This window comes from Nyctereutes procyonoides, unplaced genomic scaffold (assembly GCF_905146905.1).
Source record: "Nyctereutes procyonoides isolate TBG_1078 unplaced genomic scaffold, NYPRO_anot_genome, whole genome shotgun sequence".
NCBI lineage: Eukaryota > Metazoa > Chordata > Mammalia > Carnivora > Canidae > Nyctereutes > Nyctereutes procyonoides.
In genome coordinates, this window is record NW_026575052.1 from 41,807,977 (window position 1) to 41,833,510 (window position 25,534).

The window sequence follows — 25,534 nt, forward strand, 5'->3', positions numbered from 1 at the left end:
TTTCCCTTCTCCCAAGCTGTTTCTTTTCCTGTATTCCTCCAAAATGACCACCTTTGTTCAAGTCTAAATGAATATATTTGGTTTCAAGGTAATCCCTCCCCCTTTTTAAAAATAATTTTCCCTTTTAAAGCAACTTCCCAATATTCTATCCTGTGGAGAATGGCAGAGGGGAAAAGTAAAAGCTGTGCTTGAGTAAGGAGAGTAAGGGGACTATGTGGGCCAAGTGTTTTACCTGACCCACTCTGATGCCCCAGGTTTCTGCACTTTGAGAGTTCCACTCAGACATTGTCATCAATTTTATTTTATTTATTTTATTTTTTTAAAGATTTTATTTATTTATTCATGAGAGACACACACACACACACAGAGAGGCAAAGACATAGAGGGAGAAGCAGGATCCATGCAGGGAGCCTGATGTGGGACTCGATCCCTGAACTCCAGGATCATGCCCTGCGCCAAAAGCAGAGCTTAACCACTGAGCCATCCAGGCGTCTCTGTCATCACTTTTAATGCTTAGATGGCAGGGCCAAGGAAAAGGGGTTCTTGGTTGATCCTTTCACACATGTAACTGGGTCTCTCTATTGGTGGTAGTAGTGTGGGAACATTTATTATGAGAAGCACTTTGGTCTATCCTGAGCTCAATCCCCTAATTACAGGTATATGTTTCACAGTTACACACAGGGCATTTCATTGTGGACGAGCTTCCTACTACCCCCATTTAGGTTCTTGTACTGTTTCTCCAAGTCAGCAACACGCCCTTCCTCCTGGTCAGTTTCAGTCTCAACCTAAATGATCTTTTCTAGCCTCTTACTCTCCCCGCCCCCCCACCCCCGCCTTTTTAATGGTCTCGAAGGATGTTTGTTGTTGTGTTTATAGTATATTGAAAAAGGTGGTATATACATTTTACAGATTTGGAAAATGTAGATGAAAAGATTTAAGCTATTTGTCAAAGGATCAAAAGTGGAACCATGTTCACTGCAACTCCACTTAGCATTATCTTTTTCAAAAATCAGTGCCCCACCATTTGATATGTCTCAAGCATTTTGCTGGCTCCTACATACCTAGACTTTGACACTAAATCCTCTTCCTACTTAATGCTTCATACCTTTGAAATTGACTTCCAATTATTTAAGAATTCCTGGTTCCATAGTTTTCTCAAACATTGTCTCTAAGCTACCTACTAAGATTTTGTGGTCTAGGCAAAACTTAAGCAGCAATGTAGGCTCCTAGCAAGAATCTTGTGGTGGTGAGGGAGGAGGGGAGGAATCTCTTATGACTGGTCTGTGGTAAACTATTACAACTGACATATTTGCATGATTAAATAAAAAGAGAAGTTGATTAGTTGGGACCATGAAGATGTATGGTTCTTGAACCCAGTTTTCCTATTAGCAGCAGCCATGGATGGCTCTTTGGTTTCCTTTTCTTTGATCTGACTGTGGAGTCCCATAGCAATAGCAGTTCTGTTTTTTCAACCTTTTTTGAGTATCTGCTGTGCCCTTTGCACTAGGGCCACACAAATGTCTATAATACCCTTTTGCCTTTGAAGGAAAGCATGCTTGCCTTTCTCATGTGCTGATTTTTTGGGAGATTTAGAAAATGAGAATTGCGTGGTAGGGTTATTGTTTATATAGTAGGTGCCATTGTTTTTAGGACTCTAACAGCTCTTTCACTGTGACCCACAATTATAATAATGCTCATATGTGCATAATTCTTTGAAATTTATAAGAGATTTTGCATGCGCAGTTTCATTTGGTCTTCACAACAATCCTGTGAGGTAGGTTGTTCGAGTATCATTACCTTTCATTTATAGGAGAAGAAGCTGAGGCATGAAAAAGTCAATTGCTTATCCCTCTCCTTCTACCCCTCTGCTCTGCTTGAGCTCTCTCATTGAGGGTGGAGAGTTTGTCTTGGTTACTTCAGGTGCCTCCCTGCCCACACAGCCCCTAGCACAATATCTAGTACACATTAAGCAATAATGCAGGTTTATTCAATGAAACTAAAGGCTTTCAATGTGAGAAGATAAAGAAATGTCCACCTTCCCACCTTCACATTAACAGATCTTTACAGATTCTGATCATCCATTCTATTTTGTTCTTGCCCACTAACCTGCATAGAATGGCCCATAAATATTTGTATGGAACATTTCATTTCTTAGTAGTCTAGGGCATTCCTGGGTAGACAGTAGCCTGAAAGTGACACTACTGAACTTGTAGCATTCTTTTTTTTTTTTTTTAAAGATTTTATTTATTCATTTGAGAGAGAGAGACAGCACTAGCAGAGGGAGAAGCAGACTCCCTGCTGAGCAGGGAGCCCAACTCCATGCTTGATCCAGGGACCCGGAAATCATGACCTGAGCTAAAGGCAGAAACTTAACTGACCTGAATTTGTGGCACCCTTCATTCATATTATACAGTGTCTTATCTTCAGTCCTGTGACAACGTTGAGGAATCCCTTGGAGAATTTGGACTTTGTGACTGCTCCAGAGACCAGCCATGTATGTGATTTTAATAACTAATCTGTGAATATCATAAAGGCAGAGAAGAAGGGAATAGGAGTTGTTAGTGCTGTCTTTTTCACAACTACCACTACAGAGATAAACCAAGTACTTGTGTCAAAGTTCAGGGATCCAGAAAATACTCCTCTTGTTTCCATCTTCTGAAAACCTCCTTAGCAGAGGAGAGTTTATTTTAGGCTAAAATAAGCACTTATTTTAGTCTGAAACCATGGTTGCTCAACTTCAAGAAATCTGGTTAACCTCAAGCAGGCATTTGATGATTTTCCCTTTTGTATAAGATGAGTTTTAATTTTTCTCCAAGGTCAACAGGCATCATGCTGAAATCCTTCAGTGGGTGCCCATTGACCTGAGCTATCCAACTTGTATTCAGCCAAGTACAAAATCTATTTCAGATGAGTCTCTATTCCCTTTCTGCTCTGTCAGCAGGGAAGAAAGGGGACAATTATTTGGTGATAATTACTCTGATGGCAGTAATCTCTGGCAGCTGTTAGAGAAGAGACATAATTGCCACCCCCTAACCTTTTAGAATAGAGCTCTGAAAGCTTGATAAGAGGGGCTGAAGATATGTGAACAACCTCAAAATAACTTTCTTTCCACTTCTATCACCCAGGCTTTAATTAAACGCAATTCATACCTCTTCAGAATATTGAGATGATGGATTTTAAAAGAGCTTTATAAAGGGGAAAGGCCATGCAAATTGTGTATGTTATTATACATTGTTCAGTTCCTTTTATCAAATCAGGGGCCTTTCAGGGCTGCTGCCCTAGGAGCCTGATTTTTCCTTTGGGGATGAAGCAAAATTGGAGAATTAAATTTTTTCTGGAAATTTTGGGACAGGACTTTGAAGTCAAAGATATGTGAGTACATACGGAAGATAAAATCTGGGTAAGTACCACCAACTGGCAATCTTAAAACTTAAAGTCCTTTTCCCCATGTAAACAGACTCTTCAAAAGAGTAAGAAACCACCATCAGCCTTTCTAAAAGGGAATTTTCAGTTCTTTCTCAGTTTTCTGGGAAGTTTAGTTTTATTTCTTATTGTAGGGTTGGAAGTAGAATGGTGTTAATGCATTTGACTATTATAAATTTTTTGGCTATTTTCAGAGGCAGGACAAAATGGGGACCAAGAAGTACTGCTGGAGGTGGGCTGTTGATGACATACTTTGAGTTAGTATGCTGTCACATAGATAACTATGACTACTTTTATATGTTATACACAAACTTTGGGTGCATTTAAAAATATGATAAAAGTGGGGGCACCTGGGTGGCTCAGTCAGTTAAGCGTCTGCTTTCAGTTCAGGTCATGATCCTAGGGTCCTAGGATTGAGTCCCATGTCAGGCTCCCTGCTCAGTGGGGAGTCTGCTTCTCCCTCTCCTCTGCCTCCTCCCTGCTACTGATGCTCTGTCTCTCTTTCTCTCTCTCAATAAACAGATAAATAAAATCTTTTAAAAAATATGACAACAGTGTTCTGGTATAGACATTTTTTTACTTGGTTTAAAGTATTTCACCAAACATTCTAATCACAAATTGTGAGAAATTTTCAGAAAATCAAAGGGCCTTATGAACACACTTGAATTTATTAAATAAAAATCAAAAACCAGTTTTTGTTGTTAACCCCTCTCTACTTTTCTCTATCCCCATCCCAAGCCTGAAACTCTACACATCATACTGGTCATGGCATGATTCTTAAGAAGTTGTGAAATACCCCCTTCTACTCCCTCCTTATCCTTTATCCCATGCTTCATTCCATGCTAATAATCTGTTACTATTGCATTTTCCAGCACATCCATGTGATGATATGGTAGATGGCTGAAAGTTAATGAGTGTGGCCATAGATAACAAGAACAATAAGAAAAGCGTACCTTCCAGGACTTGTGAGTCCTTGAGCACAATTGTAGATTTCTTGTAGGGGCTGTGTGGATCCTTGGGTATATTGACATATGAATTGATTATTCTTGCCTCACAGTCCATCACTGAATTGGGACCATTGCTTTACCCAAGTAGGAGTGTGTTAGGGGATCTCTGAACAAAGGTGTCATTCTCCTGCTTTGGTGAGTAATGCCTCGCCAAAGCACTGTCCCTTAATAGTTGTTTCATGGCTGTGACAGAATGAATCTGTCTTCTCCTGACTACCCCCCCCCCCAGGGAATAACCTGATACAATAACCCTTTTTATTTCTGGTATTTTAAAATAACCCTTCTCAAACTGTAATGAGCACCTGGATCCCCTGCAAATTGGGTTAAAATGCAGATTCTGATTCTGTAGCTCTGAGGTGGGGCCTGAGACTCTACATTTATAACAAGCGCCCAGTGATGTCAGACTTTCTGGTCCATGGACCACATTTTGAGTAGCTCTATGAGATGCAGCTGTGGATTCGTCCTCTTTGTGGGACCTACATTAAATCCTTTAGTGGCCCATCCTTAGACCTGGATATAGAAATTGGGCTTCCTTCAAGTACTTTAGGAAACTGAGAATTGTTACTGAATTTTAAAAATAATTTTCTGTCTATTTATAGTGATTTTTAGAGCATATTTCAGAAGATGATCTTATTGTACATTTTTGCCCGTCAATGCATTTAAGCATATGGCTTGCTATTTAGAAATGCCAATTATTTCAGCTTGTTAGTATTGCTAATGTGTGTGCTCTCTGCCCCCAGAACAAATTATCTCATCTGGGAAACACTCATATCTGTGATGATTAACAATAATGGTCCTTTGGTGAGTGAGCCCACATTTGGATCTGGAACAAGCATCAGTCAGTGGACTGTGGTCTTTTTTGACCTCAGCATGCATGTCAGAGTCTGATTATCTGATGGTCATATCTCTGTCTCTTATCTGTAAGGGATAGTTGACTTACAAATAATTTTCCCTTTTCCTCCCTAGAGTAATTCCAATTTCTGTTTTGTGTGTGTGTGTGTGTGTGTGTGTATGTGTGTGTGTGTTGGGTTCCCATACCACCAAGCAATTCTTAGACACCAAATGGGTGTTCTACCATTCAGCTCAATTCTAACACTGTTTACTTGGTGATAGCATCACATCCCTTAGATTAAGGGCTCAGTCCTGCAAGGCTGCCCTTCACTCCCCACTTCAGATGCCAGTCACATTCCCAGGTTATCACCTGTGCTTCTAATGGGCTATTGACTGGAGATTCCAGTGACCCTGCCTTGGGTTTAGTTAATTTGCTAGAGTGGCTCAGAGAACTCAGAGAAACAGCTAGATGTATATGTAGGTCAATGTGGTAAAGACACAGGATTTCTGTGCGTTCTTTGAGTGCCACTCTTCCCATATCTCCACCTGTTGCCCAACCCAGAAACTCTCAAAAACGTCTTTTTGGGTTTTTATGGAGGCTTCCATAAAGAGGCATGATTGATTAAATCATTGGCCTTCCAGCCCCCATGCACTCCCTGGAGCCCTGGAGGGTTGGGAGGTGGGGAGGAACTGAAACAACTAATCTTATAGTCACATGTTTGGTTCTCCTAGCAACCAGCCCCCATCCTTCCTACAAAGTCACAGTTAACATAACAAAAAATACTCTTGAGGCTTTAGCCACATAGAAAATTCTAAGAGTTTTAGAAGCTCTGAGCCAGTAATAGTGGAAGAAGAACAAATGTATTTTTCTTATTGTAAGTCACAATATCATACCCCACAAAGATTGAATCTGTATCCATGTATCCATGTGTGAGAATTGGTTAATAGAATCGACTTCTCTTAGCTCTAGGTTTAAGTAGAAGAAATCAGGTTCATTATTTACTTTATTCCTTTTGCTTAAGAGAAAAGCATGCTGAATTTTTCCTTTTCTGCTTTATTTCTCAGACGTGGGGGGGGAGGGGATGAACCCCAGATTGTAGGTCTCTGGAGGAGGGACACCCCCAGTGCTTCCTTTCCCATTTCCTCCCCTACTCCCTTCCTTTGCCTCCTCCCCAAACCTTTCCAAGGTTAGAAGAGACCTTCAAGGCTGCTGAGGAGATCGAAAAGAAAATTGCTAAATTCAAGGCAGTCTGTGGAGCTTGTGGTCTGTCATTAAGTGGCAGGGTAAAGGTGAGGTGTTAGAGGTGTGAGGGACGATGTAGGTAGTCATTTCCATATCTCACAGGACTGGGAGGGTGGTCACCTCAGCCTGGAGGCCTGCAGGTGGGAAGTTCTGAGCCGATGCTTGGAGTGGCCTTGGGGGCATGTGAGGGTCTGATGTGGTTGGAGTTTTTAATACTAGTGAACCACTGTGCTGGTGCTCCTCACACCTACCTGATGGAGTCCTCATTATAACAGCTCTGTGAAGTGCTGAATTCTCATATTCCATTTTATGTGGAAGAATCCACAGCTAAAAGAGGTAAAGTAAAATGTTTGATGCTACTGAAATTGGTAAGTAGCAGAGCCAGTATTTGAACCTAGGTCTTTCTAACTCCAAATCCCTTGAAAGCTTACCATGCAGAGCTGGGCATTATGGGAACTAGTAAGACCTTTTGTAACCTAAGGCAGGTGAATGAGATGGGAGGCAGATTGAGGTCTAGGTCTAAGTTAACATTTTTAAAGACTCTATCATATCTTTCTTTTCCCCCAAAAAACTCCTCCATAACTTAACACTCATATTGGTGGTTGAGTGATTCTAGTTTTTGCAGAAAACTGAGTGCCTCTTTAGAATTCCTTTTGTACTCTGCAGAATTGGATTTCTAAATGCTACCAAACCTGCAGGTAGTTATGTAACCAAACTCAAGGGGTTCACTGCTAGAGTACATTAAACTGAACATAACCCAAGGAAGTATTGAGAGCAAAAAGCTTTTTAATTACTTGTGAAAAGTAAGGAGATGGGGAGATAGCCCTCAAAGCACTGTCTCTCTGTGGTGTTAGTACAGGAAGCATTTATTTAGTGTGTTGAGGGCAGGAGGCAGGGAGCTTGCATATATGTTAAGGAATTTCTACATCATCTATTTCTTCAGCACTCTAAGGTTCAGTTATGCATTCCTAATGTGTCAACATGCTAGTGCATAGATCGTATGTTCAAAAAAATGGTGGAAAAACCATATAGGAGATCTTAGTATTATAGTGAGCTAAAGGTAACCTCAGGACAACTCATGGGGGGCTTCTGGACAGGTTCTCAGCTCTAGTGTGGCTTGAACTGGCTCAGATAAGGGGCTATCAACTGAAAAACTGAGGTGGGTGTCTTCTTGGCTGAAAGTGTTGGTTCTGCAAAACCAAGCACATTTCTTCCCCACTTTTGACTCTTCCCCTACTTTCCTTTTACTGATAGCTTTTAGCCCTCTGACTTGAATAACTTCCCCAGTTGCATCCTGGCTAACCAGTTTTAATAGTATCTCTTGGGTGTACAAGGAGACCGTGGTGTGGACAGCACATCCTTCAGTGCAGGGGGTCAGGGGCTCCCACAGGATGTTTTAAAGAAGATCATAGAAGTAGGTTCAGCTTCTTTGTGGCCAAACCACAAAATGCTAAGGTTTCCTTAAAGTTCCAGAATCCCACAGCCCCTCCCTGTGAAAGAATGCTGAGCTCTGTAAAATCCTAAGGGGAAAGGGACCAAATCAGGAGTATAGACACATTTATCTGGTAAAGAGAATTCGGATATGAATTTAATTCCTTAGTGTTCATTACAGGGAATTATAGTTTGTAGGCATAGAAATGATCTATGCCAGTGTGGGTCAAACTTTATTGTGTATAGGAATCATCTGGGGATCTTGGTAGAATATAGATTTTGGTTTTCTGAAAACCAGAAAACCTGGGGTGGGGATTGAAATTCTCTATTTTCCAAGCCTTCTGGGGATAGAGCACCCTTTGAATAGCAAGAATCTTATGCTATGCCTCCCCACATTGTCTTTCTTCCCCTTTTCTAAGCCCAGTCAAGATTCATTTGCTTTGGGATAATTTTACTTAGGGATGTAGGACAGACAAGAAGAGGGGGGTATGAAAAATCTTGTGAGTAGATTTTATGGAATCTCTATTTTTAGCATATTTAGTTGTGAAATGATGTTGGTGTTATAAGGACAATCATAAAAATGTGGTTTGTAGTCAAATAAGCTTCAGGGTTGTTGAGTTGAAAAATTCAAGTTGCTTTATTTAATTGATTTCTCAGAGCCTTTGATTGGCTAATGTGCGTCGTGCCTCTCATAGGGACATTTTTTCTCAAATTGGTCTGACCAAAGAATACTTTTTTTTAAATTTTTATTTATTTTATGATAGTCACACACACACACACACACACAGAGAGAGAGAGAGAGAGAGAGAGAGAGGCAGAGACATAGGCAGAGGGAGAAGCAGGCTCCATGCACCGGGAGCCTGACGTGGGATTCGATCCAGAGTCTCCAGATCGCGCCCTGGGCCAAAGGCAGGCGCCAAACCGCTGAGCCACCCAGGGATCCCCAAAGAATACTTTTTTAAAAAAGGATTTTATTTATTTATTTGAGAGACAGAGAGAGAAAGCGAGCATGAGCCAGGGTGGCAGGGGCTGGGACAGAGGGACAGGTACAAGCACACTCCCAACTGAGTGGGGAGCCTGCCACCAGGGGCTCCATCCCAGAACCTCATGATCGTGATCTGAGCCAAAGTCACTTTTTTTGAGGACCACATTAAGGCCATAATGTTCAACAAAACTGGCTGTTTCAGACTTTGACATAGGTGACCACTTGAGATAAAGAACACTTCCCTAAAATACTATGTAAACATAACTTAGAGAATGAAAACAATTTCAAATTTATATAGTATTTTAGAAATATTTTCAATCAACAGGAATATGGAACAGGAAGGAGTCACCTAGAAAATCCTTGTATGTGGGGACTGGTTTTTTAGGGGCCTTAGTCCACGAGGATGGCAAGGGTATGGCATGGAGAAACTCAGGAGACAGGAATTTGCCTGGGCAAATTCTAGGCAATTATCATTCCTTTTGGATCACAGTGACTGAGTTTATCTCCTTTAGAGGGAAATTCCCTACCCAGTAAGGCAGAGCTTTCTCTGACAGAGAAGCTGAACACAACAGACTCATGTTTTCTCAGCCTACTTTGCAGCTAGGTTCTGGTGTGTTGATCCAGGTTCCACCAGTCAGAAAGTATCTTTCCTAGACTTTGACTCAGAGTAAAAACAGGCACCCAGTGGATCTCATTCTGGTGCTCTGGTGTCTAGAGCAGTGACACTATATTTAGTTTCTGGAGGCAACAGGGACTGTAGTTCTATAGCCAGCATCCAGTGTCCAGTGCCAGCAATGCACATAATACCTGTTATGGGGTCCATGCAAGTGGTGATGACAGCAGTGCCTCACTAGACTAGCCTTGTGGCCCAATTTGGGGCATTGTTCTTGTGGACAGCCTCTGAGCCTAGTTTCTCACTATCCTAGGAACTCTGAGCTTCCATGCTTTTCATAACTTACTTTTTTGCTTAAATGAACAAGAGTTGGTTTCTAAATGTCAGCTTAGAATCCTGAAAGACACAGAGGATGAATTGAACCTCTTGACTCAGCTTCACATGGCCCCAGAGAACATTTTTTAATCTTTAATTCTAGGGTAGGCTTTGGAGTTTATGAAGAAAGGTCTGTGGCCTAAGGGTCGAGGTCAGCGGTAACCTGGGAGCCATGGCAATCCAGTTCAGTTCATAAAGCAGGTGAAGAAATTAATATTACTGAGTGAACACTTACAAAGTTCTAACTAGATACTCATATATATTTTTCTCATAATAATTGTGTGAAATATATGTTGTAATCCTCATTTTGCAGAAGGGGAAGCTGAGACATGTATGATATAATTAATTGACTAGTAAGTGTTGAAGCTGACATTCCAACCAAGGTCTGTCTGACTCCATTTATCACTGTGTCAGGCTATCACTCAGTGGTTTGGTCCACAGTCATTTGTAGAGTAGCTTCTGTGGGTCTGACATGATGATAATCCTAGGCGATACCTGCCTTGGTGGAGATTAAGATTTAGTGTAGAAGATATACACTCACAGAAAATTACAAAGTAGGAAAGAGAGCTAAAATGAGACTCTGTAACATGGAAACCTGACATAGATATAGGTGTGTGGAGGGGAAATGGTTTCCCTGCAAGGGTACCCTTTGAGCTAGAGTTCAGTGACTAGGTAGGAAATAATTAGATTATTATATAGAGAATATATATATATTATATTATTATATGAATAGAGAAAAGAACAGGGTTTTCTTAGGAGAACACAGCCAGATACTTGGTTGGTACCTTGTTTTCCCAGGGTAACAAACTGTTTTTCTAGATTAAATGGTCATCTGCTTCATTAAAGATAGATACAGGAGGGGCACCTCACTGGTTCATTTAGTGGAGTGTATGACTCTTGATCTCAGGGTCATGAATTTGAGCCTCATATATGATGTAGGGGTTAGCTAAATAAAAACTTAAAAAAAAAAGTACAAGAGAGATACTGGAGATCAATGAAAGAGAAAGTATCAGCGTTGCAAAGTCATAGTAGAAGACGGGAGAAAAAACCTTGCTTTTTGGGGAAAACGGTCCTGGAATCAACTGTCTGTACAAGACCTGTCTTGTTCTGTCTTAAGAAATGAGCACCCTGCTGAATTCAAAGCCCTCCACAGCAGTCCCAAGCTTTTTACTGGCTGCTAGAGGCAGGCAGGCACCAGACAGTGAGAAGGGAAGAGAGGATGGTACAATGTGCGGGGAAGCCTGACACTTATTTTTGCACGGGCTTAGAATGGAGTCATATGAACTGGGCTGCTGGGTTCTATTTCTCTGGGTACTGGTACTTTTTCTCTCTTGAGAGATGTTCCTTGTCAAGGGACATGTTGCAGAATGATATTGTAAATACTATTATTATTATTTATATCAAAATTTTGGGGGTAGCGGGCAAAAATTTGAATATAATGTGCAATTGGATGTTTAAAAAAGTCAAAATCCTCAATCTCTATGAAAATTCCATGTGACAGTTAAAGCTCAGCTTCAAAGTCACCCCTCCAGGAATCCTTTCTTGATTATGTTAAACAGAAGTGATGTCTCATCCCTTGGACCTCTCAGCACCCTACAGGGCATCATTCTCTTGGGGTCCAAACCAAATCTGCTTGGAATGGTAGTTATTTGGGTTCATGTCTTATCTTCCCAGCCCCATTCCAAGTTTGATGAGTAGAGGAGCTATGAATCATGGCATTGTAATGCCAAAGTGTTCTGTACGTAAGAGATGGTCTGCAAAAATTTGCAAGAATGGAAACTGAAAGCTGATTTTCAGTAAGAGCCCTCTTTCATTTTGTCACTCATTGAAGTGCCTTTTAAAGGACAGAGGACATTATATAAAGAGCTGAAAAAGGGAATTTAAAAGGTACGGCTTGGCATATATGCTGTGGTTTATTGTGTAGGATGATCAAGAAATGGAGCTCCTTATTTTAGCCCGTCAATAAACCACTGGAGTATAGTGTGGAATAGGAAATCTGAATTTATTTTTTATTTTTTTTAAGATTTTATTTATTTATTCATGATAGAGAGAGAGAGAGAGAAGCAGAGACATAGGCAGAGGGAGAAGCAGGCTCCATGCAGGGATCCCGATGTGGGACTTGATCCCTGGTCTCCAGGATCGTGCCCTGGGCCAAAGACAGGCGCTAAACTGCTGCGCCACCCAGGGATCCCCTTTTTTCTTTTTCTTTTTTTTTTTTTTTTTAAGAAGAAATCTGAATTTAAGTCTTGGTCCTGCTGTTTGCTTGGTTTGTGATCTGAGGCAAGTCACTTAATCTCTCTGAACTTTGATTTTTTTTTCTTTTGTAATGTACAGGAAACACTATATCTAACTTGTGGAATTTCAGAGACAATTAAAGAAATAGCATAGAGATCCCTTTCCCTTACCCTCAGGATAATTCCTGTGGTGGATCCTAACAGAATGGAGGGAAGGACCCTGATATCCACTCTCGTGGTGCAGCGTGAGATGCTCTGTTGCAGCCTGAGAGAGGAAACGTGAACCAGTTAAGCACACTGTAACTATGGTTTTGACCCTGGGCTGTATACTTTGCTTCAGATGTATGTCTGTGGCTCTTGATGCCCATTTGTGAATTAACAGGCAGGGCAACTTGTCCATTCCCCAGGCACTTTCATTAGCAATAGGTTGGTATCATAAATTACCATAAATAACATGTCTTCTGAAAGTAAGAACTTCCTTGTATGGGATGAGGATACTAATTCCCTCGAAAATGGCTGGACCTAGCCATGTGTAGGGCCACAGGCTTTGGAGTCTACAGTCATGGCCACACCTAGGGAGATTGCACATTCTGTTTGGGTTTGGAATAAAGTAGCCTGTGCAGCAATTCCAAAGAGGAGCTTTCAGGGAGTCCTCCCTCAGACAGACATTCTGATCTGTGTTCTGGATCCAGGCTTCCACCCTCTCTCTGGGGTCTGGGGATCAGAGAAACCCAAGCATGTCAGGAAGAGCACAGCTGATCAAGCTTTGAGAACAGTTTCAGCTCAGTGCAAGGATTGAGTAAGTTCTTGATATCAGAGCAGATACATGTAGGTGGGTGGGAGAAGAGGGAAGAGACCAGGATGCAGAGTTGGCTTCCGTTGATCAGGGTCAGCCTGAGTTGTGGTGTTAAGGGGGTTTCAGTAGTCACTGTTGTTTTTGTCGCTCTGGCAACCAGAGGAGAAATACACTACGCCCAGTGCAGGTGCATTCGGGTTGAGTGGGCCCATTTCCTCTAAACAGCCCTTGCTGGCTTTCAGACAGCAACCTCTGGGCTCCTCCCAGGATGGCTAGCTGAAGTTTTGGGGTGTGGAAACTGAAATGTGGAAAGTCTGAATTTCAGGCAGCTTTGCCTACAGGGACTGCTGCCAGCAGCCAGTAGTGCCCTCCCTGTCTGCACAGGAAGGTTAGTCTTGAGCTTGGAAGATCCCCTGCCTTTACCCAGTAGGCCTTCCTTCCTCTGGCAACTGCAGCCCTAGCAATTGCATCCTGGCTCTCCTTTGGGAAGCTCAAGGCTGGGTCAGACTCTGGACTTGCAGCTGCACCCTGGAGTTCTGATGAGAAGCTGCAACAGCCAGGGAGGATGTCAGTTCTCCTTAACTCTGGTGTCCAGTGCTGCTGAGCTCATGGACACTGACCAAGCCTTCGGCTCTGCATACCCCCAGGGGCTCTCCCTCTATAAGGGACTCAGGGTGATGGGCTCTGGGTTCTGGCAGACACGGCTCATATTTCTATCCCTTTACTCATCTGTGAAATGGAAATAATTAAATCTACTGTAGACTTCTAAGGAGGAAGTTTCTGTGAGAGTACCTAAGGATACACCTGGCACATAGCAGGTGCTCAGTAAATGAAGCCTTTGCCCCTTGCCTAAGCACCAGAATTCAAGAGGCTCCCATTTCTAATGTTTCAGTACCAAGAGCATCAGCAATTCCTGTAGCGTTGTCTTCTCATTATATCCAAAAACTCTCCTCTCCTCCTATCTCCACTGTAACCACCTTGGCCCAGCACCATCACCTGTTGCATGGATTACTGCAGTTACCTCTGAACTGAGCTCCCTGTTTCTGTCCCTGCCCACCCAATCTCTTACCACTCAGCAGCCAAACAGATCTTTTTAGACTATTATTTAGATGGCATCTCTCCCCTGCTCAGAACTTGCCAGACTTTGCCCATCTCATTCTGAGCCTACCTTTGATTCTGAGCCTACTCATGGTTCCCTCATCTCTGATTTTGTTTCCTATTCCTCTCTTCTTTTTTCTTCTACTCCAGCCACAATGACTTCCTTGCTGTTCCTTGAATGTACCAAGCTTACTCCCACCCCAGGAATTTGCACTTGCTTTCCCCTCTGCCTAGAGTGTTTTCTCAGATATTTTTATGGCTCATGTCTCACTTCCTTGAGGTCTCTGCTCAGCTGTCACCTTCTCAGTGAGGGCCTGCCTGACTGCCTATCCAAAACATCATTCCCAGTCTCCATCACTTTCTGTCCCCCTCCTTACTTACTTTTTATTCATATCCCAGGGCAGGGAATTTAGTTTCTTTTCTGCTGAATCTCCAGTGCCTAAAATTGGCATGTAATATGCTCTAAATGGGTATAAATTAAATGAATGAATGAATGGGATGGAGGAAAGGATATGTATACATATATTTAAATAATCTGTAGTAAATGGAAGTTTTTATATGTTTAGTCACCTTTTAAACAAACTTTCTCTTGAGATATTTCCTTTGGAGAAGATTTTTTTTTCATTTTTTTTTCTTGTTCTTTTTTTTACATGATCAGTATGGGAGCATCTTCTCCACAATAGCCCTATAATATTTAAAGGTACCCATCTTGGCCCTCGCCCTCAGATGGTGATGAGAACTTTCTCAGGGTAGTGGCCTGGGTGCAGGGGTTGGAATGGGGTCTGTGAAGACTGTTTATGGAGACCTGTCTTTTAGATGCAGGAACACCACTGAGAGCTATATTTATATTTGTTGCTGATGGGTAGTTGAGGCGGGGCTGTAGGAGGAAGGGAAGGAGACAAAGAGGCTATTGGAATAGGCAGGAAGATGGAAGGGAAGTAGTTGAAGTAATTTCCTCTATCAAGCCCCACCATGGGTATGAAAATTAATATCTGCCTATAGAGAGGTAAATTAGAGTCACCCAATGTGGGGAATGTCTCCAATTAGGAGACTCTTATATGGTGTGCCAGCTTCCAGCTAGATGCCCACTGCCTCTGGTAACTCTCTGAGTCTTTTCTCCACTCCCTTATATTTTTCATGAAGACCTGGTATGGAGATAAGGGTAAGATCCCCTTGAAGTAATGTGAAAAAACTGTGAGAAGAGTGAAAAACCCTGCCAATGGCAAGGAAGCTGCAAACTTGAATCTTCTCAAACTCAATAGACTCCGAGTTGCATCTGGAATTGTGTGTGTTTGGCAAACCTAAGGTGGAACCCCTCTGAAAAACATCTGACTGGAATCGCCTCTTTGTCAAATGTGAAAAGAAGCTCCCACCCAATTATTAAGAGGCTGCATGAGAGGAAAGGAAAACTTTGTGCAGCTAACATAACATGAAGCTTGCCAAAATCATCCTGCCCTAATTCTCTTGTTAACAGAGCTGCTTTTCCAAAGAGCAAGTAACTCGTGATTGGGTTTCTTGATTCTGCCTGCCACTCCTGCTGTACACCCCCACCCCACCCAGGACCCCCTGCTCAGAGCTTACCCTGGCTCTGCATTTTCACTGGTGGGGTATTCTTCAAGGCTTGAAACCCCAGAAATCCCATTGAGAGCACAATGATCTACACTCAGGATGCAGTGTAGAATGGCCACAAATGTCATATTGCTTATCTTGGTCTATGCAACACCCAGCAGCTGCTGGTGTTTAACGAGGAGGCTGCACAGGGCTCTGAGAATTGTACTGTGTGTGCTTTGTTCATGCATTCTGCAGCTGATTTAAGAGCAAGAAAGGAACAAAACCAACCCGATGTCTTTACTCCAGAGATCATCCACATCCTTCCTACGGCAGGAAGAGCAGGTGACTGGGACACTGGACATTTGGCAAGCTGGTAGTTTTCCTGCATTGGCATGCTTTGCCGGGGTTTTCATGAAAAGACAATGACCTTTACAGAAAACAATGATCTTTACAGAGATCTCTAAACCTGGCAACTCAGCAGCAAGCTCAGTTCTGAAAGCATTCCTTTTGCCTTTCCCAACAGAGTTGAACAACTGGAAAGAAAGGAAGGAACTTAAAAAAAAAAAAATCACCGAAGTTTTTGGCAAACTTTAGGTGCTCTTTCCCCCACCCTGTAATTAAGGCATAAATAAACAGTAAAAGAATATCAAATTGCAGCTTGCTTCAGTAATAGGTGCCCAGGTGGAGCTGCTGCTTGTATGGACCTGTGTCTTGAGACAGAAGGGCAGCCTCTCTGGGGAGGACTCCAATGGGTCCCCAGATCTGATACATCAAGATTAAGACCTGAGGATTCGGAGCTCAGTGATAAGAAAGGGTGAGTCCTCTGGGGCATTATCTGTAAAGAGAAAAAGTCTCTTCCTCCTTCACAGTTACCCTCTCCTCACAAACTCTGAACCCCTTCTCATTTTTGGAGGTCATCTCCTGGATGGTACAGCTTCACCTTGAAGAGGTTGATGGGTTGAAGGAACTCAAAGCACTCTTTGCTGAGTAAAATGTGTGTGAAGTACTCTGTGTCAGACTGACTTGGTCTGTGTCCAGCTGTATTAGGCCAGACAAGTTGCTTACTTCCCTAAGCTTCAGTTTTCTCAACTCTATAGAGTAGTGCTTAGCTTATGAGGTCCTGAGTAGTGCTTAGCTTATGAGGTGAAAATGAAACAGTGTAAAGCGCCCAGCCCATAAGACCCACTCAACCATCGATATTACATGTATTAATTGTTCCTTTCTTTTTATTGTTGATTAGTACTCCATGGTATGGCTCTTCCATTATTTATCCATTCAACTGTTGATTTGATGTTTGGGTTGCTCCTATTTTTTGGTTATTATGAATAAAGCTGCTACTATTTTTGTGTAAGTCTTGTATGGACATAGTTTCCCTTTTCTCTTGGGTAAATACTTAGGAATAGAATGGCTAGATCATATGGTAGGTGAATGTATAATTTTTTAAAGAAACTGTCAAACTGTTTTCTGAAGTGATTGCATCATCTTATAATCTCACCAGCAGTGTTTGAGAGTTCCAGTTCTTCCACACCCTTGCCAACACTTGGTATGGTCAGTTTTTGTAATTTTATCCATAGATGTGTAGTGGTAGTCAATTCCCATTTACTTTGGGTTGTAGTGAGGATATTTACGTCAATGTTCTGTGCAAGAATACTATTCTTTTATTGTGTAGTGCATAGGACTCAAAGCTCAAATATTTTCTGGAGATGAACACTTGAGAAATGTAATCCTTGGTACATATTTGATTGCATCTGACTCAGAAGATTAAGTGAATTTCAAGCAGCAGCCTAATGATTCAGTGCTGAAGACCCCTTAATTTTCTTTCCATCTCTCTTACTAAAGCCTAATAATTGCTGTGATTTCATTATTTCACCTATGAAGCCAGTAATGATCCCTGGCTCATATCACCTTTAGTTCTTATTACTAAAGATAACTAACATCATAAGATTGGGACTCTGTGATGTTTGCCCCTGTTTATAATAATGAGGTGAGTGAAAATGTTGACTCCTTTATAGGAACCGAAAGAGAGGACCCATAGGAGAAATTTAATTCTAATCTTGATTGAAAACAATGTTTTTCCAAATAAATGTTTTTTTTTTTCCTCTGATGGATGCCAGGAATCGTGATATTCCTTTCTTCATACTGCTAGCCAAGAACTTAGAGCCAAATTTGCCCTCATAGCAAGTTGATGAGACTCTGTGCTATTCATTTTGCAACCTAACATACCTGGCTCCAGCTTACTTTCCTATTTGATTTTGTTTACTTTATTTTCCTTATTATTTAAAAGATTTTGAATTTAAATGGTTTTATTTATTTATTTATTTATTTATTTATTTATTTATTTAAGATTTTATTCATTCATTAGAAACACAGAGATAGAGAGAGGCAGAGACACAGGCAGTGAGAGGAGCAGGCTCCATGCAGGGAGCCCAACGCGGGACTCAACCCTAGGTCTCCAGGATCACACCCCGGGCCGAAGGCAGATGCTAAACCGCTGAGCACCCAGAGATCCCCAGATGGTTTTATTTTTTAAATAAATTATTGACTGCCTCAAAGTCACCTGGTTTGCTTCCCCAGGGGCAACTGCTGTTACTGATTTGTTGTGTGTTTTTCTAGATCTAATCTATGTGAATATAAGCAAATTTATGAAGTACATAGTACATATGTGTAAGCAGTTGGTCGAATGAGTTGAAATTGGAGGGTATGAACAAGTAACTTTATTTCTGCTCATCACCAACTCTTGAAATTTACTCTGTTGTTTTCTTGCTTATCCATGGAGGAATTCTCTAGTATATCCCTTAGTTTTTCTTGTCATTTCCAAGTATTAATAGTCTCACTTTCATTTAAAAAGTATGAATTAATATAGAATTAAAATATCATTCTTCCCTCCCATTGGAAATATCTTCTCTTAGCTAGCTGGGACGTGGCTCTGGCTCACATGTGCTTTGGGGCATAGCCTGCCTTCCCACATTTTCCCAGCCTTGCTCTTCAGCTGCTCCTCTACACTCACCATATTTCTCTGGCTCTTCCAGGATTGGCAGGCTGGGGGGGTTGCCTCTGCTACTTTCTTTAGAGGGAGTCCTTGGGCTACTGCAGGCTCTTTACCTATAAGTGTAGAGATCTAAGTGTGCCTGGTAGTCTGGAAGTTTATGTCTTCCTTCTTTCCCTCATAGCCAGTGACTGCAACAGGAGAACAAAAGCCTGACTCCCTTGCCACAAAAGAGGACAAACTCTTGAGATACGATTTATGCTCCACAGTTCCCTTCAAGATCAGCATGAGGCTGAAATGATGCTGAAATTCTCATTCTCCCTTGGCTTCTTCTCTTTCCTTATCCTATCCCCCTCACCCTCTTACTAGATTCTCTGAGGATACTTCCTTAATAAATCACTTACTTGCACATGGACCCTCATTTTAAGGTCTGCTTCTCAGTAACCCAACCTAAGACAGCAGATGTCCAAATACTGACACTTCCCTGGGACATTATTGAAAATTCCATAGAATTCCCTCATTGAGACCCTCCAACCACAGTTTTCTTGTTATCACTGAGCCTTCTGAGAAAGTTATGTACAACTTTCCCCTTGTGTTCTGGCTTCCAGGGTCCTCCTCTTGAATTCATATTTGGGGTCTTTAATTCTGACTGTACAAGGACCAAACACAGTTGTACTGAAGTCACCACACATCTTCCTTCTTTTTTACCTTAAAAATGTTATAAATTATATCATATATACATTCCCAGGATTTATCTTTGCATTTACCATTTTTTGTGTGTAAATAAATACCCATATTTGTTCTAGTTATTCTCCTTTGGTTAACTGGATGAAATACACAATATAACTAACAGTTCTTTTAATGAAGCCTTTCAGTTCTTTTGGTTATGTAATACTTTGTTACTAGTAGTTTCCAAAGTGAAAAACTAGCCAGTGAACTCTTGCATTTTCAGAAGTATTTAACTATAGTTTTTACACTTCTCTTGGTGGATAATAAAATTCTTGGATCATACTTTATTTTCTTGAGGACTTTGTTGGCATTGCTTTAGTGTTTTCTAGCACTGATTTTTTTTTTCATCCTCTAGAAGTTACTTGATATTTTTTTGGCGGGGGGAGGGGACTACTAAAAGGATTCTTTTTCATCTTTGAAGTTGAGCAATTGTTCTGATATTTTTTCCTAGAGATGAGACATATCTTTTAATTTTATTATTTATTTATTTCTTTATTTATTTATTTAAAGATTTTATTTATTTATTCATGAGAGACACACACAGAGAGAGGCAGAGACACAGGCAGAGGGAGAAGCAGGCCCCATGCAGGGAGCCCGATGTGGGACTTGATCCCAGCCGGGATCAGGCCCTGGGCCGAAGGTGGCGCTAAACCACTGAGCCACCCAGGCTGCCCTATCTTTTCATTTTAATTTGTAGATCAATCTTTCTTTCTTTTTGGAAAAAAATGTATAGCTTTTATACATGAGGACTCAATTTTATTATTCAAAACGTTGCACTCCTGGGATTGGCTGATAGAGCTGAATTTGAAGAAGAGCTTGATTTGATCTAACTCTATAGACAATGGCAGAGCTCCCCTGCAAGAATTAACCTGTCCTGGGAGGATGCTACCTGAGATAGTGCATAGATGTTAGTTTGAATTGTATCTTGAAATATTTTACTATTCCATTATTTGGGTTTTCTTCTTCAGGGATGTCACTTTCACTCGTGTTTTCTTACTTAGTTTCTTCCATATTTTTCATCTTCTTAAACCATTTCTTTACTTCCATTTTCCCCCCTCACTTTTCTAACCACATCCTTCATGTGATTTACTGTATCTGTGTCAGTGTTTACTCTCCTTATGCTGAATTTAATGTAAACTTCATTTTTGTGACGTTATATGTTTTTTCCACTTCTTTTCTAAATTCTTCCAATTCTTACTTCATCTGCTTCTGTCTTTTCATATTTCCTCTCAGTGCTTGTATCTCTACTCCATGTTTTTTGTTTACAGGGGCAACCCTGGATATTTTCTCTGCTAAGAAGCACATCACTATATTATCTCTGCTCTCTGCCAATTCCCAGGAACTCCTATAATAATTGAACTTTCCCAGGATGTTGGATTACAGTTCTACTTGGAAGGCAACAAGGACCAGTGGGCTTGGGAGTTAGTTTTTTTTTTTTTTTTAAAGATTTCATTTATTTATTCATGAGAGACACACACAGAGAGAGGCAGAGACACAGGCAGAGAGAGAAGCAGGCTCCATGCAGGGAGCCTGACAAGGGACTCAATCCCGGGACTCCAGGACTAACCTGGACTAACCCTCCCCTGCCTTGCCCAGGGATCCCATTAGATAGGTTTTTATTCAAATCCAGACTCTGCTACTTAAAAATTGGGTTATCATGAAGAGATTGGTCTCTCTGAGCTTTAGTCACCTCATTTGTAAAGCAGATACGATGTTACTTCGTAGTGTTTGTGTGAGGATTAGATGAAATAAATAAAGCAAAGAGTCTAGGTCAGTGTTGGGCTTACAGAAGATGCTTAATGAATACTCTTCTTATTTTATTTTTCCTAATTAAACTGATGAGTAGGTATAAACATTATATAGTATCTTACTATAGTAAGATTTGACTTTGTCTTAAATGCTGTGTAACTTGTGACTCTAAAGGACCACAATAATTATATTAGAAAATATATATCAAAGGATTTCTTTGTTTATTTTTTAATTTTTATGGTTTTGTTAGAGCTTGCATGTGCAAGCAGTGGGGGAGGGGCAGAGGACTAGGGAGAGTGGGAATCTTTCTTTCTTTTCTTTCTTTCTTTCTTTCTTTCTTTCTTTCTTTCTTTCTTTCTTTCTTTATTATAGACATAGAGAGAGAGAGAGAGAGAGAGAGAGAGAGAGAGAGGCAGAGACACAGGAGGAGGGAGAAGCAGGCTCCATGTTGGGAGCCCGACGTGGGACTCGATCCCGGAACTCCAGGATCTCGCCCTGGGCCAAAGGCAGGTGCCAAACCGCTGAGCCACCCAGGGATCCCCGAGAGTGGGAATCTTAAGCTCCACACCCAGCACAGACCCTGACAAAGGCCTCGATCTCACTACCTGAGCCAAAATCGGGAGTCAGATGCTTAACTGACTGAGCCACTCAGGTGTCTCTATCAAAGGCTTTCTATATTCTAGGAATTTTGCTAAGTTTATTACATATATTATTCATTTAATTGTATGACGTATACCATATCATTTTATCCATTTTATAGTTAAGGAAATTAAGCCATGAGGTTAACTTCTTACTTAAGGTAATAAGTGACAGATCCACAATTTGATCCATACTGTAACTTCAGTGGCCATGTATTAATCACTAAAAAATACTATTTACACAATGTGATCCTTCCCTGTGCTAGGAGAAGCAAAAAAGTGTGACTTATTATGTTTGGCCTTGGGAAGCTCACAGCACATATGTATATACACATTAATAAACAGATTCATAAACATACGATTGTGTTCATAGGCTTAGCACTTAAAGTAAGGACTCTCATTTGCAGTTAGATAGAATGAGATTAGAGGATGCTTTCTTCCCTACCTATTAGAGGCTTGAACTAGAATTTCTCATCCTTGTCCCTCTATTTTTAGGTGACCTAGTAAAAGTGAGTGAATTTTAAAGCACTTAGGTTATTGAGTTTTCTCAGAAGGTGGATAAGTTAAAAATGTACCCCCAATTTGTTCTTTATCAGATGTGGTAAGACACACAGACCCAGAAATGATTGTTATAGAGGAAGAATTTTATACTCACAGATCCCTAGGAACACAAGGCATAGCATATCAGGCCATGCAGGGCAATATAGGGAAACAACAGGATTAATCAGGAGGCAGAGAGGTGGAGGGCAGAGTATGGCTCAGAGACTTTACTGGGATTTTTGTGGGAAGAAATGGGTGAGACAGAGAAGGTACACTAAGTTTAGGATTGAATAATTTGTATAATTTGGTGAGCTCAGGGTTATAGGGGTGGTTCCTAGTTGGCTGGTACCTGGCCCTGGGGTAATTAAAGGCAAAGGGATTATTGGCTTGATATTTGAGAATTTGATAAAGGAGATGGTTGGGAGTTATGGGTTCTAGATTGGTTGGTTTTGTTAAAGGCTCACTCCCAGGGAAGTAAAGTGTCATCTCCAGGAATTAGCCCTGGGAGGGGTAGTCTTTCTAAGATCAATACCTCAAATGCCAGAGTATTAAGAATATAGAAAATAAGAAAGTGTAGTAACACAGTGGGTATCTATGCTTGTGTGTATGTATATGTATGAATGCTGTAAATAAATGGTTGGTGTTGCATGCCTCTCTTGGAGAGGAGTGACAGGAAGATAAGTGGAGGGGAAAATTGGATAGGCAATGAGAACTCCATAAAAACGAACAGGCTATGTTATGCCATTTTTCAAAATAGTTTTTCATTTGGAAAATGGGGGCAAGTGTTACCTGACTGAATTGCTAAGGAAATTCCTATAAGTGCCCAGGAGATTAATGTTGTACTCAGAAGAAACTATAGAAAACCAACACATTCTTTTAATTCATTGTTTGGTGTGGGCTAACTTTAAGTTGCTCTAGAAATGAGTTCTGTACTTTGATAATTTTTTGGTGCATGCAGCATACACAAACAAAGCCAAAGTGAAAAAATACAGAATCTTAAGAACTGTATCATTTGGATTTCTTCAGACTAAACAAAGAGTTTCAAGTATGGCCAGATAAAAAGATTTTTGTGAACTTTCCTGTCCTCACCCCACCTTCCAGTTAGAGTACTGAATTTGCAGTACAGTGTGTGTCTTGGATCATGGGCCATAAACTGTTTTTATTCATGGCATGTCTCTTGGTTTTGAGCAGAGTGTGAGAACTCAAACATATCATGAACAGGTTTGTTGGAATTCAGACAATGAGTGTTTCCTCTAGATTACAATAGATTCTTTCCATAAAAAATATTTTTCTGGGCAAGTAGTTCTATAATTTATTAGCTTCAAGGACCTACAAAGTCAAATGGAGATTAACTTTGGTTGGAAGAAAATAAGTAGGAGTTTTTAGATGATGCAGACTATAGCCATTTGAGGAACTATCATTTGCTGTCCTTGTGGGGAATCCATCAGCAGGGTAGTATGAATGCCTTCTGAACCAGCCACCATTCTGCCCTCCCTTTGCCACCTCATAGTCTTGTGACCTCCTGCAAGTCACTGTAAATGAAAAATTATAAACACATATTTATCTGGCTGCTATTAAGTTCTTTGTGCCTTCTTTTTAGTATTGAGCCAACTGGGTTCCCAAGATATATATTCTACTGCTTCTTCTTTCAGCATACTTAAGAACCAGTGAAGATACCTTCACTTCAGAGGCCTTGACTTTACTAAAGTTACCATTATTTTTCTGTGTACGTGTAAAAGCACTGTGTACTCTGAGCGGGAGCAGGGATCCTCATCTGTGTTCTGGAGGCTGATTCCCTAGAGTTAGCCTAGAGTTTCCTCAGCAGTAAATTCTGCTGTATATGCATTGAAATGGTCTATATCTAAGCTTCTTGCTCTATTTCTTTTGGTTCGGAGCCTGACTTGGTCACCACAATTCTAAGTTTATAACAGCAGGATAGACAGGGAATCTTTGTGGAAATATTATCTCTTTGGCTGGTTTTCTCCTTCCTATCTTCCTAGTTTCACTACATCTCTTCCATTTTTTCCTTCTTTTCTACTTCTACCCTTTCCTCCCCCTATTCTCTCTTCTGTAGACATGAGTTAAGCATCTGCTGGATGCTAAAGAAGATTCAAAGATAAATAAGACAAAGTTCTTGCTGTTGAGATATTCAATATAAAGGAGATCTTTATAACAGATAATGATATAGTATGCATTCAAAATACAGATACCGGCCCCTGCGCCCGCCCGCCCGATGTATGGGTGATATACTGCAGCGGGTGTCAGGGTGAGGGACGGCCATATTTGCCGGTGCGGCCGGAGCCGTCAACAACAAAAAGTGCGCGGGAGCACGGACGGGCGCACGGACGGGCGCACGGACGCCGGGGCCGCCTCGCCGCCGCCCCCCGCGGGCCTGGCCCCGGCGCCCCTGCGCGCCCCGCCGCTCGCGGGGATGTCTTACAAACCGAACTTGGCCGCGCACATGCCCGCCGCCTCCCTCAGCGCCGCTGGGAGCGTCCACCCGCCCTCCACCAGTATGGCCACATCCTCCCAGTACCGCCAGCTGCTGGGTGACTGCGGGCCACCATCTCTACGTTATACCCAGGGAACTGGGAACAGCCAGGTACCCCAAAGCAAATATGCTGAGCTGCTGGCCATCATTGAAGAGCTGGGGAAAGAGATTAGACCCACCTATGCAGGGAGCAAGAGCGCCATGGAGAGACTAAAACGAGGCATCATTCACGCCAGAGGACTGGTTCGAGAGTGCTTGGGTGAGACGGAACGGAATGCCAGGTCCTCGCTGCCTATCAGCGTGGAAGGTTTTCCATCTTCTTCCAAGACCAGAAGTTATAGCTCATCTCCCATGTTCAGATGAAACTCTTGCTTTCAAAATGGTAACAGTTTGGTTTCTCCTTCCCGTGTCCCTCCCGTGGTTCATGAGGCTCTGAGATTGAGAAATACTTTGCAGTTGACTAGGATTTACATTTTAAATAGGAATTACCCAGGGTTTTTTGTTTTTATTTTTATTTTTATTTTTTTAAGCATTTTTATTTATTTTTTTTGTTTTCTTTTTTTTAAGCATTGATTTAAAAGATGCACGTAAAAGATCCCTATCTCACAGCAGATATCCCAGCTCCTTTCATCCTCTTTTTGGAGTACACTTAAGTTACTCAGATTGTTTTACATTATCTTTCATAAGCTAATACAACTCTGAGGGTTTTGAGTGCATACGTTTGCCACGTGGTGTGGATTCTGCTTAATGTAACTTATTTTGAGCTTAATTAAGCATTTGCTTGCATGACTATTAGTGCTTTGAGGTCAATTTA

General features: G+C 41.4%; 2 protein-coding genes across 2 annotated transcripts in view; both read left to right on the top strand.

Moving 5' to 3' along the window:
- The first annotated feature begins 16,292 nt into the window (after positions 1 to 16,292).
- Positions 16,293 to 25,534, top strand: part of ANKRD55 (ankyrin repeat domain 55) — a 409,242-nt gene continuing 400,000 nt past the window's right edge. The window contains exon 1 of the mRNA XM_055332857.1: positions 16,293 to 16,401. The gene's annotated coding sequence lies outside the window, so the exon portion shown is untranslated. The remainder of the gene's footprint in view (positions 16,402 to 25,534) is intronic.
- LOC129514240 (cyclin-dependent kinase 2-associated protein 1-like) lies at positions 24,617 to 25,383 on the top strand. The gene has a single exon (XM_055332858.1). It carries the CDS (start codon positions 24,661 to 24,663, stop codon positions 25,081 to 25,083), a length of 423 nt encoding a protein of 140 aa, XP_055188833.1. The 5' UTR covers positions 24,617 to 24,660; the 3' UTR covers positions 25,084 to 25,383.